This window comes from Lonchura striata, chromosome 2 (genome assembly GCF_046129695.1).
Source record: "Lonchura striata isolate bLonStr1 chromosome 2, bLonStr1.mat, whole genome shotgun sequence".
Lineage (NCBI taxonomy): Eukaryota > Metazoa > Chordata > Aves > Passeriformes > Estrildidae > Lonchura > Lonchura striata.
Window position 1 is genome coordinate 2,956,261 of NC_134604.1, and position 14,753 is coordinate 2,971,013.

General features: G+C 35.9%; 1 protein-coding gene across 1 annotated transcript; it reads left to right on the forward strand.

The window, feature by feature from the left end:
* The first annotated feature begins 1,544 nt into the window (after positions 1–1,544).
* On the forward strand, positions 1,545–11,461 carry TRAT1 (T cell receptor associated transmembrane adaptor 1). Its single transcript, XM_021542400.1, has 6 exons — positions 1,545–1,639; positions 6,530–6,640; positions 7,754–7,790; positions 9,140–9,201; positions 10,028–10,086; positions 11,201–11,461. Exons 2-6 carry the CDS (start codon positions 6,538–6,540, stop codon positions 11,459–11,461), a joined length of 522 nt encoding a protein of 173 aa, XP_021398075.1. The 5' UTR covers positions 1,545–1,639; positions 6,530–6,537.
* Positions 11,462–14,753: the final 3,292 nt, after the last annotated feature.

Genomic DNA, 14,753 nt, shown 5'->3' on the forward strand with positions numbered 1-14,753 from the left:
TCCAATAGACTTTGCTTTTGCAGCCATTCGAAGCTGATACAGTACAGCAATGATTTGGTCTTGGAGAGCAGATTTATTAACACACCAGCAGGACTACAAACTCAGAAATCCCCTGCTGCACTCTCAGTGTTCACCTTTCCATTATGCTCCTAATTATCTCCAAAGGAGTTTATTTCTTGTAAGCTTCTTGTTCATGCTGATAAGCATTTTATTCTGAATCCTCTGCAGATTTCAGATTTACTCCACATGCTCCTAGCTGAGAAACTGTCTTCATTTTCACAATGCACATCTCTTCTCCAGTTCCTCTCTCAGTTCAGTATCCTTCGGTAAGTATTTCCAACATTTTGAGTATTTTCAGATTAATTCCTCCTGCTCTAGTCACTTCATTATGATAAAACTCTGAATAGTTGAGTTTATATCACCCTTGGACTTGAATTGGATATATTATATTAATCAAGACTAATCTGTTCCTTCATGTTCAAATAAAATGCTAATCCAGTAAATTATTTCTTAAGCATTGATCCAAGGCAGTTAATACAAAAGTAATAATCAGAAGTAATAACATCCCAAGTAAACACAGATTGCAGAGGACATTTTCTCCCATTAGAGAAAGAGCAGAGTTTTACATTGCTCCTTAGGCTACACTGAGGGCTATTTCAGTTTATGTATTCCAAACAGACAAACATAGTCATGTGAGTCACATTCTTTTAATAAGAAGCTCCTCCTACTTCTACATCATCCTTTGTAGGAAATAAAACCGTTAGCTGCAAAGAAAAACCCCAAAAACCAAATTATACCTAACACATCAGAAGTTAACAGAAAGTTTCTTTGACAGTGCTCAGCGTGCAAGCTTCCTCTGGAAAGAAGCTACTCTGATTCTGAGAATCAAATGGCTTCTCTACCCGAACACAGACATGTTTCATTAAATTCTAAAGAAAAATACACACAGCAAGCCACACTCTGGTTTATCCTTTCTTTCCACAACTGTACTGGACTGTGGCCCTGGATTCATAAACTCTGAAGAATGGAGGAATGACATTCTGTTATTCTAACCTGACTTTCAGGAGCTGGCAGTGTTATAATTTCTTCATTGTGCCTCTGAATCCTGTTGTTGCTAAACTGTAGGCTCTGAGCAGTGATTTTCTGCCTTGGTTTAAAAGCTTCAAGAGAGGAAGAGTCACACAACACTCCTAGGTAAAATAATTCTGTAATTTAGTTTAAGAAGTATCTAAATGCTTCTGTTGAATTAACATAACGTTAAACCCAAGATAACGTTGAGTGTAAATATGAATATTGCAAAAGTAAGTTTGTATCACATAAATTAATAGTGCTATACATGTTCTTCTGAGGCAAAACAGGTGGGTAATAAATACAAGGGTCCACATAAATACTTTAATTCTCTCTTGGAGGCAAACACTGAAGGAGAATGTGCGTTTGCTTGTCAAAGCTGAACCACATTTCCTGTTTGTAAGAAAGGAGGTGAAAGAAAAAAAGACTGGAGGGATTTGAGATCGACAGCAACTCTAAAGAGAGGTTCATGCTGCCAGGTTCAAGACAAGAATATCCAACTTCTGCCAACATAACTTGATTTCCTGTTGGATAAAGGGGAGGGGAGTAATCCTAGAAACAACAGAACCAGGTAAGCCTTGTCTTTTAAACTTTTAAGCATAGGAGTAGTACCACGCCATGGTAGATTAGCAGTCTCCCAAGAAGGTGGCTCAGGGTGCTAAACCTTCATTAATTAAGGCATTAACTTTATGCTGAAAATTCTGTGCCACGGGCCTTCTTATTTAACAATGTGCTGTTTCCCTTCTGAAGTATGAAGCCGATCTCTTACAAAGCAATTAGCTGTGCACTAATTAATTGCAGTTTAAGGAATCTTTTTCAGAGAATTAATCCTGTATTAAAAGCTCACACAGGTGGAAGCATTTTTAATGCTAATTTAACATTCATCAGTCTCTTAATGGGCTTCTTTTTCTAAGGGCCATTAGTACAAAATATTATTTATATCGATGTTTAATTGGAAGTGGGGGAGGAAAGACAGTTTTATGTAATCTTTAACAAATTTGTAGACGAAAACAAGAGGAAAGAAAGGAAAGAAACCATTTCGTGCTCCAGATCATCACCATAAACCTGGTAGCAATTAATCTGCCTCTGTGGATAATAAATGGACACCACAGATGGCATGTCCAGCTAGATGGTACCTATGTTCCTCACCTCACGTTCCTTTTCAGTACAAAAACCTGGCAGAAGTATGCTATCTCCCTGTTATCCTTGTGATGGATTCTCTAAACAAAACACATTAGAGCAAGAAGGACCAAAACATAACACTTCTGCTACGTATTCTTATGTTGTTAAAAGGACAAATATCCAACACTAATTGTTAAATCTGGCTCCACTCCCCACAGGTAAGTACAGGATTATGACCACTCCTTTGAGTTGCAATAAAATGAATACCAGGCTTTTGATTTTCTGCTTGGCTTTTTTTTCCTTATTTTCCCTCACAGTGCTCCAGTGACAATATAATGAACCCTGTAAAGAAAAAACCTAACAACAAATCACCAAAACTCTCTTTATTTCCATGTTTCTGTTGGTGGAGAAAGTTGTCAATAGACTTTTAAAGAGAAAAAGCACAATTAACTATATATTTAGAAGTCTTTTGTTTGTCTGTAGTTTGTGGTGTGAATTTGGTACATTCAATTTATAACACTTCAAAATATACTAAGAGGTAGTGAGTAACCCATCCCTGAAGTCAGAAAAGTGAAAACATTATCCAAATGAAGCAACTTACCTAAGATAGATGTTCTAGCTGGATGCTACTCCAAGTTTAACCTGGTTTTCAAAGATAAATGGAAGAACAGCAGCATAAGAATGTGTCATTAATACAAGAGAGAGTCTGATATTAGTTAATCAAAATGCTGTCATCTTTATAATTATTAAATATAATTCTTCTCCACTCATGCATCCCAAAATATTTTAACAATATAACAAGAATTGTTGTCCCTCTCATGAAACCTTGGGTATGTAGTGACCTTTTTCCTTTCACAGAGGAGCACATTACTTTAAGAAGACATCAATATTATTTCTTGCAACAAACTACTACCAGCCTTAAGTTCTCCTACCACAGATAGACTATCACAGAAAACCCTGATGGAATTTGAGTTTATCATTTTAGAATCATAGTGTCCTATTCCCAAGCAGTTGAATTATTCCATGTGACTTTTTTCAAAAGATACAACACTTTTTTTTTTAAGTATTCCATTTGATGGCTTGAATGAGAATGTCCCTGAATACAGTGTCATGGATTCTTTGGACAAACTATATGTTATGTAAGAAAAGATTAATATAGATTTGCTCCATTTGAGAATAGATGACTTGAATGAGAATTAAAATTAGAGAACAGAATAAAAGACACCGTTTTAAAATTGACTATAGCTAGTCTAATAGACTTGCTGTTTATTTCTAACTCACCATCTACAGTCTCCTTATCTTATTTTTGTCTTTAGCACAACCTGTTAACTGTGAGAAGTTGCATCTGCTGTTGTACATTTAGGGAGAGCACTGTAGTTATCTGTGGAGACAAATTGTTCTTCACACAGTGAGCTTTCCTGCTAATGCTGCTGCTGTCAAAGTAGTTAAAATTGAAATAATGCAGGTATCAATGGAAGCAGCATATCAGAAACACCTATAAGAATTAGAAGACATGGGAAAGAGCTGGGAGTTGCATATCTGAAAAGTTTGGATACAAAACCAGATTTTCTCATATTTTATATCCGGGTAATATGATTGGTGAAACTAATGTTGGAGTGGCATGGAGCTCTCAGAACAGCACCAGTACATCTCCAAGCAAGGTGGGCTAAGTAAAAACTGCTGTGGTTTCTCCCATATAAGCAATGTTGTCTGACAAACAAATAGGTAGTATTGCAAAAACAAACAAACAAAAATATACTCAAGTCACACATATGTCTGTATACATTCTACTGAAACACAAGCAGATGTTTAAGACAGTGTTGTGGAAAATAAATTTAAAAATAAACTAAGTAGTGTTCACCCAGGAAGAAATTTAAATGTTATTTCTTAATCTACCCACACCCATGAAATTTCCTAAATCTTGCTTAAGAACTATAGATTGTGAGATTTAAAACATTGGTATGTTTTACGAGAAATCCAAATTTCATATCTTTTTTTTTCTAGAGTGTTTTTAAGGTTCTTGAGAAGTAGGATGGCTCAAATATCAGAGAATTTAGACTTGGAAACTAAAACGAAAATAATTTTATCAAATTTTTACTATTTTCCATGAAATAATTTCAATTCAAATCAAAACCTGAAACAGGAAAATAATATTTGTCAAAAAAAGTGGGCCAGTTAAGGTCTGAAAATAGTCCAATTGAAACTAAGAATTTTCCTTCTACTCTGGAAACACCAGGCAAAAATTGGATTCCTGAATCAGAGTGATAAATGACAACATCCTATATGGAAAAACAGGAACAATGTTAGATTGCAACTACAATTTAGGTGCCTGCTCATTCCTTTTATTCTGATGAATCTCAGAGTTGTGTCCAATGTGGTTGATTCTGTGATTCTATCACAGTTATTTGTGCTTTCCTTCTTGTGGGCTACAATACTGCTTCTGCTCCCTGGGAAAAGTGTTTGGAGGAAAAGAAATATGAAATGAACGTGAGAAGAATGGAAGCTAATCACATTAGGAAAGATAAAAAGATGGGAAAAGAATGAGAGGATTCTGATTATTTAGGCTAAACAGTGAAACTTGAAATTTCTTGTCCTGGACAGACTTATAGTTTTGGACAGGTTGCATGGGATGCAATATTGAGTGACTAATTGCACAGTAACCAGGTTCCAAAAACTGGTGATTCTTGATGCACCCTGATAATATCTCTTCAGTGTAGATCTCCCATTCTTTTAATTCCTTCCCTGAAAAATTGGAATGCTGTATAGTTGCTCTGTGGGGATGTTGTCTCTAGTCATAAATGTCTGTATCTCCTGGCATAAAAGTGCCTTTCAACATGAAAAGGAGAATTGCAGTGCTAAAGAACTCTCAAACACCTTTGGGAGAATCAAGTGGTAGAAAGGAAGGGAAACTGTATGTTTAGTTTAAAACGAAGAATAAATGGTCACTGAAAGTACCATGTGCAAAAAGAAGTTAGAAGTCCATCAGAAAATTACAGCTTAGTTGATTTGCTTTGTTCCTTTTAAAAGAGAGTTCTGTTCAGGAAAGAAACCTACATCCTGGGAGCCAGGGTGATTTGTGATTTTTTTACTGCCAGGGCTTATCTTATCTCGTTTTGTCATTATAAGAACACCTGGGGGTTGGAGTGCAACAAAACAAAAAGAGCTTTGGCAACACCAGCACAAAGAGGGGCAAAACTTGTAAGAAGGTTTGGAGCTGGAGCCCAGGCAGTCAAGGAACAAAGCTCTGTCTCCTCAGCAGGAGCAAATGCATTGCCACCCTCCCCTGGCCAGCAACATGGAAAAGTGCATTCCTGCACTCCTTTAACTCTGCTTTCCTTAGGAAACAAACAAATTGTGAGCTTCTTAAGGGCATCCAGGTATGTCCAAAAACAACAAAATGCATTAAGGGTCAGCATCGTCCAATCCAGCCCCTTGGCTGCTCTGCTCCAGCTGCACGTTTCTTTTTATCCACTATTAGAGCTCATTAGTTTTGGGCACCAGGTTTTATTTCAAACACTTCAAATCTCAGAGAACATGAAATATGCCTCTTGGGAAAGTTAAGAATAATTAATTAATTAAATGACAAAAATAGATTTTGTGCAGATTTCCTATCTTTCTTGTTGCAAGGAGTGGCAAGATTAGAGCAAAAGAAGACTTTGTTCAAATAAGTGAACTCACCTTTTACCAAGTGATTTTCCAGGAGCTGTTTGAACTTTTCCTTGTAGGAATACTTGAGGCTTCACTGGTTCCCAGCTGATACTTATCCTTTACCATCACTTTCTCTGGTTTCTCAGGCAAGACAAAAAGAACAAGTCACTGGTTTTAATAGCTGGAAAACAATGCAAGAAAACATAACCAAATCCCTTTCTTGCAGGAATTGTTAAAACATTACAGTCTTAGCTATTATTCAGAGACATCCAGCAAATTTGTTTTGACTACATTCAGAACTACTTTAATGAACTCTAGAATTTAGCTAAGAATTTCCTTAATTTACTGCAAATACTAACTTAACGACAACTGCAAAAAATAATTTCAAAGCTATCCAGTAAAATTACATTTTTCTTTATTAATTTCTGATTTTTATTGCATCTTACAGGCAAACCTATAGCTTAATCTTTGGCTGAATTCCTATGAAACTGTATTTCTGCTAACAGTTTACTGACGATGTTTTCTTAATATTTAGCATCTGGTTTTTATATTAATTATTTAGCTTGTATAGCAATAGCTGTCAGAGAGTCAACAACAAAATAGCAGCTTCAGTTACAGAAAGCAAAAACCAGCCAAGCATGAAGAATACAGTAAAATTGTTGGACAACACAAAGAGTAAGTTTTCTTTCAGTTACAGCAATGGACTGCCATTTTTCTATCTGGGGAGTTTTGGCCTTCCTGAGTTTGGCTCTGCTTGTTTCACTGACGCTGAATATTGTACACTGTATCAAAAAGAAGCAAGGTAAGTAACATCTCTTGGTAAGGAATCAAATTTCAATGTTTAAAGCCATCCCTGCTCAGAGCTATCAAGTCAACAAATTGATTCTTCTGAATCCTGAAGTTTTATTTTGGCAAGAAGGATTTTACTAGAGAGGATTTTAAGAGAATCAGGTCTGATTACATAAAAACAGCTAGCCAGCTACTTTTACTTTTTGATGGATTGTGCCAGCACAACCAATTCCATGGTTAGGAAGTTGTACAATCCTCACCATTCCCTTTACACAGGGATGTACATATAGGGGTGGGCAGGCAAACACTGGTGACTTCAACAAGGCTAAATACACTTGTGTATATAATCTACATAAACAGAAGGCTTGTGCTTCTAAACTGAGCTCACCAAGTATTAAAGTCAGATATTCACAGTCAGTCTCTTGGGATGGGCGTCAGTTGAGATTTTTGGTTTGTGTTTTAGGGCTAAAAGGCAGATATATCTATGAGGAAGAATCACAGTCATTTACAAAATTAAACTCACCAAGGTTTAGATCAGCTACTGCATTACTCATCAAATTGGAGCTTGCTGTGGTAAATTCTGGAGTCTGGGAGCAGAGTTTAGAAAGTCAGGCATTCCTGAATTATTCATCAAGCTATAGCATGAAATCTCTTTGTAGCCATTGCCTTTCTGCTCCAGTCTCTTCATCTGTGTGGATCACAGAATCTCTTTTTCAGACGTACCAGCAGAACTAAATAAATAAAATAAAATGAAATAAATAAACCCATCACTTTATAATATTAACACGCTTCACCTCCCCAGAGAAAACCTGAGAGAGAAAAAATGAGGGAGAAACAAAATGTTGAGGAAATCAAGAATGAATCACACGTGTTACAATATGTTTTTTGGGTACAATATGTTTTTTGTGTAGACTTTGCAGACACAGCACAGGGACATAAACATTTCTTGTATTTGATAAAAGTATTTGAGAAAAGTAGCGGGACAACTAAAGGTCCCGAGAGCCAGAGCTTTCAACTGTATTCTCTAAAACAAAACCAAAACCATTCCTGTTGAGGCAGTTATCTGAAGTCTTCTAAAATAACATGTTTCATTTTCTCTTAATTTTTTTTAAAACAAATTTTCCAGCTAAAATGCATAAAGACTACGAAGAGAGCAATCCAAGGTAAGTTGTATTAAAGTTTCTTTCTGGTAAGGGTAAAATATGCAATAAATAATGACAGATGGCTTTGGAGGGATGGCATAGAGGAAAATTCAATATCTCATGCGGTCTGCCTGGAAATGTTGGTAGTGGAAAAAAAGTTTTCAAAAAAACCTAGGGAAAAAATATTCACATGAGATACATCCTCCAGTCATTTTATCAACAATTAAATAATTGCATGCTAATACTATAATTTTATCTGAAAGTGCAAGGTATTGAGTTAAACCACCATTACCTATCACTGAAAGTCAATAATTCCATAATAATTCAAAAGAACTCTCAGCTCTCACAAAACAGTGACAAATTATAGTCTGATAGTTAATACTTGTGGAGTGATAATTTACATGTATTTACATTTCATAACCATCTTTTACACATAGCATCCAAAAGCAATAAAGGAGCCTGTTTATATCTGTAGGATATCCCATGATCTGTTACACAAATCTGTTTCAAGTCTCTCTCTCTTATGCCACAGAGAAAAAAAAACCCAAACCAAGCCCAAACTTTAGAAAACAGAGATGGATGGAGTCTCATCTCACCCCAAATGTAAAAACTCTCGAAACAAAAATACAAAAGCCTGCACCTTACCCAAAACCAATTCTCAATTACAAATCTTCTTGAAATTGGGAAGTCTCTATTTGTCTATTACTGTCTGTTCAGATGAGAAACACCACTGAATGTGGTGTCAGAGCACAGCTTCACCCCCTTGATGAGATGCAATACAGGGTGCAGTAGAAAGGTTACACAGTGCTTCCTACTAACAATCCCCATTTTACAAACCCACTTAGGAACAGTTTCAAGTAACAGCAGGTAATGAAACACAACGTACAATTAAAAGTGCAAAGCTGAACTTGGCTTTGGTCTTCTCTGTTTGTGTTGACAGAAGTATTTTAGTTGAATCAAGAGGGGACCTTTTAAGAACATCATCCCAAAAGACACATATGGTGCTTTATTTTGTACTGCAGAGTGTCTCAGAGGACATGAATTGGGTTTCTTTCAGTGATCTCATTAATATTTCTTACCCTACCTCAAGATGTAGCTTAACATTCTTGAGATTAGCTTTGTGCTTAATGAAGTTATGGGAAGGGAGAGTTCAGTTCTGAGCTAGGTAACAAAACTCTCCTGAGAATACCTACACTGCCATTTCTGCCCTCTCTGATACTTTGGTCTTGTTTATAAGATCACAAACAATCTGCTATATATAGATATACACACACAGTCTGCATACGTATATAAAACACTAAAATATAGTATTGGGGTGCTAAATAAAGCACATTCTATGAATTAGAAGTGTTTTTTCATTCCATTTATAGCTATGATGGCTATCACACAGAAGATGATCCAGTTTATGGCAATCTCAATCAAGATGTTATAGGTAAGCTTCATTTTAGGAACAGGTGTCTATTCAGTGGCTATAAAACTGTATGATTAAAAAATGACTGACATATTTGCATTTCTCAAATGGCAAACTTGAGAATCTCTGTATTTTCAACTATAGATATCATTAAAATGATTAAAAGGTACTTGGGGACAGAAATGCAAAATTTAAGTAACAAGAACACAATTTTTTGTGCAAGCCTTAATTGGAGCTAAGCAAAATAAAAACAAAAAGCCCAAACAAACCCAACTTTTTCATAGATAGTTTGAATAAATTGAATCAAGTCAACTCTCAAATGCAGTGACATTGTAAAAGTCTGAAAACTGTAAGGAAGTAGTCTCTTTACTGGTGGCTAAAATGAGATAAAACATGAGAAAATAACTAGAACCAAATTTACAGAGAACTGAAGTAAACTCAGGAACAAAATTTAATCACCAGCTGCTGCAACTCACAACCTATGTCTCAGTCAAAGGAAAGGCTGCCTGTGCTGAAAAAATCATCAGTATATGGCTACCTCTAAATTGCAGGAAGTCCTCCCAACCACTCTAAAATTACACCCATAGAGGTAAATAATGAGAAACCTCTCCTTCATGTGAACACAAAATTATTTTCATTTTCACAGTATGCATCTGAATTTCTTAGCTATTTACCTCTCTATAATTAGAGGGAGAGGGCCGTGTGTGATTTCAAAACAAACACAAACGTCCTACCAAAGCAAACTGGGGGGAGCACATTCTCTAACAGAGAGAATCTGTTGATATGATCATTTAAGACTCAGTAGCATGTCTTAATAAAAAGATTTTTCTACTTTGATAAATTACAGAAGAATGTTGTTACGAGCAGATGAAGTCCCAGCCTCAAAGACCAGTTAACCAGCTACAGGTATCTTTAATTTTAGTTACAGATTTCTGAATTAAGGTAACATGGTCTGTCTCAGAGTTCCTTTATTTATCATATAAGAGCATATAACAAAAATCATGCATTAATATCTCAGTTCATCAAGGTATTTCAGTACAAACTTGACCTTCCATTCAATCTGAGTCATTAATAAGGAAGCATAATTATAGACAGTTCAGATCCATGCAATACAGTATAATAAATCTCAGCCACAGGCATGCAGATCACATGGAATTAAATTTGCATCCATGGCCATGGCTAAAGTAAAGAATTAATTTTATTTGGTTTAGTTATCAACCAAGTGAAAACACAAGCTGCATCACATGATACTCTTGAATTTGACTGCCTCTTTCCTGTCCAGTGCAAAATCTATATGCCTTAACCAGGGAAAGATTGTTTTCTATTGATTTGTGCTTAGTTGAGATACTTGTATGCCTAAAAGCATGAAAGCTTCAAATGAATTTTGCCTATAATTGAAGCATTCCTAGCATCTATTTCCTGATTTGATTGCCACACATTTCATAAGGATGGATTTTCAGACTCTCTCACAGGGTACTTCCAGCAGATAAAGAAAAACTTTTTAAATCTAGACATTCCAATGTCAATAGTCATTGATGGTCTGGTTTGAAAAGCATAAAAAACAGGGGAAAGCCATGAAAAGCATACATTTTGCACTGGAGATGAGATCGTATGTACAGACAATAATTATCCATCTTTGGTTTTCTGCACAAGCAAAGCCTGTTAATACCTGGATTCCAACAAAAAAATAAAAAAGAAGAAAACCAGATCAAATAATGTTTTGCATCCCAAAGAACCTGGACTTATCACATGAGCTTCCCTCTTTCCCACAGAGAATCTTTCCAATGACACCGTGATGAATTTTTCCATATTGCCACTAGCAGTCATTTACCATTAGCTTATATTGATCTGTTTTCCATTCTCCCACAGTTTAATAATTTGTGCTTTCAATGAGTTGTTTTACAGCTAGTTTAGGCAAATTTCAGGCAGGCTTATGATTAGGGCATAGATATAGTTGAAGACTTAGACATGAATTTAAAGCAAGGATAACTGCAGAATGTTAAAGTGAATTTTCTTTCAGGTGGAGTCTGCCAATCAGATGTGCTATGCCTCACTTGATCACAGTGTCAAGAGAAAATGCAGAAAACCAAGGAGAAAGAAAGACCCTTCATTAGAGGAAGATGAAGAAGAAAGATCATCTAACCCCATGGTGGCTTCCAAAGTTAGCATTTACCTCAATAGTGAGCAGCTGGCTGCTGAAAACACAGCAAAAGTAGAAGCCATTCATGATGATCCCATCAGATTAATGGGCTTGATTCATAATGCAAAAGGAGAGAACTGAATATGTAATGAACCAAATATGTAACCACAAAGTGAGATTTGCTTTTTCATTCTGGAGGAACAATGAATGACCAGAGAAAGTATCCTGGAAAGCTGACATGCTAAACAGTGGTATGAAATGGGTAAGTTAAGTGTTCCAAACTGGCTACCTAACATATTTATAGGCTAAGCAAGACAGGTCCAGACTGCCACTCAGATGGATCTGCTCTTCTGAAGACAATTTGAAAGAGCTGCAGAAGTCACAGGTAGCTCAGCAGTGACAGGGTAGTGATTCCAGTCAGAACTGATCCTGTTTTAAACAATCATCAGCTTTCAAGCAGACCCAAAAGACCCCCTTGTTGTCTATACAGCTCTAGCAGAGTACAGCTATTCCATACTAACTTCAATACTTTGAAATGAGATTGTTTCGTGCTTGCACACTTGGTGATTAGTTGTTTTACCAATTAAGAACTGAGCTGCTGTTCCACACTGTGAACTTTCTGACTGTGACTGGTCTATGGCAATGACTGGAGAATAATTTAACAGCTGATTTAAGGTAGTAATTGTACATCTCACAGGACTTAGCAGGATCTTTGTGTATCTTTAGTTTCCTCTAACAATACTAGAATGCATCTCAAATCTCAATTCCTCTACTGTTGTATACAGCTGTATTAAAGGGTCCACAAAGATATTATCACACCATCTGTAACAATAAATCTAGGAAGGATTTCTTCCTTCTAATACTCCGTGTTATGTTTATATTCCTATTTGGTTTTCCATTGCCATTCTTAACTATTTTACAAAAAAAACCCAAAAAAAACCAAAAAACCAAAAACTTTTTATTTCCCCAAACCCTTCACTTACTGTGTGCACATTCATTTGAAGAAACTCTTTAAATTTTAAGTTTTATAGAGTGGGTATCTATTTTTATATGCTGGGAATCATTAAGTGGTTGCAGCAGGAAACAAAGCAAGTTGATATAATGTGTCTGCCTCTGGGTGTCAGACTCACCTGCCTTTTCAAAAAACCAGGATATTGGAGACTTTAAAATCCACAGAGCAGTGCCAAGGAGCCTGAAACTCTGAAGCACAGAGAGCCAACACCTTCTAACAGTAGAAATGGATGGACACATCAAGGGATGAGACAAAATTATGGAAAAAAAAAAAATGGTTAAATTCAACTTGTCACTTCAATCTGGTAGCTAATTAAATGGAAATGAGGTACCCACTTCTCTCAATGAGTGTACATGTAACAGTAAGCTCACTTCATGGGATTGAAGTACATTTAGTTTCCTTTCTATTCTCAGTCTTCATTGTTCAGTCCAGCTATGTTTATGCTAATTTTCATCAGCTGCTTTCCCTTGCAACATAGTTTGCTCAAAGAGCAGGGCATTTTTGTAAATGTTCTCTCTCTATATATATATATCTGTACACATTTCCTTTTAATATTTAATCAATGCCTCCAATAAATTGATTGTGGCTCTCAGGATGATCTTTAATAGCCTATCAACTATTTCCAATTCATTTGTAATACTGCCACATTCAAATTTAGCTTTATTCTTTTGACTATTCTTTATTCTTTTTTACCCTCCATCTGCTTAAATAAGCAAACAACCTAATTTTTAACGAGTTTTGGGGTGTTTTCAAGTGACTACTGAATCCTTACGTAAAAAAGCATGTTCAATATTGTTCCATCTTCAAGACATTAAAGAGCTACATAAACTATCATATACTAATTAAATTCTTTACATATAAAGCAAGTTTCAACTAATTATAAGAGGCTAGATTCTAGATTGACACTTAGTAACGTCATGTTTTTCCACTGTTCCTTAAAAAAATTTTTATAGGAAAATGAAGCAGTGTAAAGCTTTTTCTTATTAACAGTAAGCTTAGCATTCAAGTACCAATTCAACAGAACAGTAAAGAAAGAATGAGTAAAAAAGAGGAAGTATGGTGGGAAAAGGCAAATCTTTGGAAGGGTAGAAGAATGGAACTCAAAACATGAGAGGTCAGGTAACACCATTGACATCTTTGTAAGATGAGGCAGATGTATTCCATCAGTAATTACAGCATTTGATAACCACTGCAGATGTACCTGGCTAGACAGTATTAGGAAAAACAACAGACTTTTGCTTGTATCATAATTTTAAGAGTCTGCTGGCTTCCACGGCATAGGAGAATCAACACTAAAAATAGAAACTCTTTCTCCCTTTTTTGCTACTGCTAGCACCCAAAACATGGCATTTATATGATCTTATCTTCCAACACTTAAAGGTTTTCCAAGAATGACCTCTAAATTATTTCAAAGTAATCTTCATGAAGACAGTTTTGCTATGTTGAATAAACCAACTTACCTTCCTTACCTGTCTGAGTTGCACTGAAGCTGCTGTGTAGAAGTCATACCTAGATTCAGAACAGGTCCAAAACCCAATTCCAATTGACTTCTAAATTACTTTAGAAAAGAATGAATTATGTAATCTCTCAGTACTAGTGTATCAATACTGGGAAATAATGACCTCAACAAATCTAAGAGGAAGACAGTTCATAACATATATTCCCTACAGTGCATCCATGTCAGGAAAAGGAAGAAAAAAGAGCCCCAAAAGCATTTCTAAAAGACACTATTTTGCTACTGTCACGGAAAGACACATAATATCCAAATTACAAAGGATGGAATGTGTGTGCAGAAGCTCTTATTGCAGAGAAAACCTCACCAAAGCTGGCTTCTTGTCCTATTCCAGAACAATACTTAAGATAACAAGATTTTGGTTTTGAGAGCTAAAATAAAACCCTCCTGTGTGTCTGGAAATAAAGCCAAAGAAAGCCAATTTCTTCCTTTTCTGAAGCTTAGAAAGCTAATGAGGGACAGTGCTGATAAAACAGCAAATACCTGCTCTGACAGCACTAACACAATCAATCCCCTTGACAAGAAAGGCCACAGCAGGGAAAACCTGTGGGACCCTCCCACCACATTCCCATGGATTTGCTCATTCAGGTTTACAAACTCCTCCTGAGAATTCACACAGGTGAAATAAAATGTTGAAGGCAGGTATTTGTTCAGAACAGTTTTTTTATTTAGGACATAGACTGTGTCAGGTACAATTTTGTCAAAACACAGAATGCAATTATCAAATCTAATAAAAACCATAAAATCTTATTGAACAATCAACTCTGGAAGATTTTAACATTAACATTGCATAGCAGAGTCAAGTCATAGGAAATAGCAGTTATTTTTGGGTCTGCAGTGATATATACGAAAAACATGAATAAGCAGCAATTTAGGTAAATGAGCTTGTTCCTTATTATTACCACAGT

What these genes read in the sequence shown, in the direction of transcription:
- TRAT1 (XM_021542400.1), top strand. Translation starts at nt 6,538, where the DNA reads ATGGACTGCCATTTTTCTATCTGGGGAGTTTTGGCCTTCCTGAGTTTG. An exon ending in CTGTATCAAAAAGAAGCAAG is followed by an intron (nt 6,641 to 7,753) that starts GTAAGTAACATC and finishes CAAATTTTCCAG; the next exon opens with CTAAAATGCATAAAGACTAC. An exon ending in GACCAGTTAACCAGCTACAG is followed by an intron (nt 10,087 to 11,200) that starts GTATCTTTAATT and finishes ATTTTCTTTCAG; the next exon opens with GTGGAGTCTGCCAATCAGAT.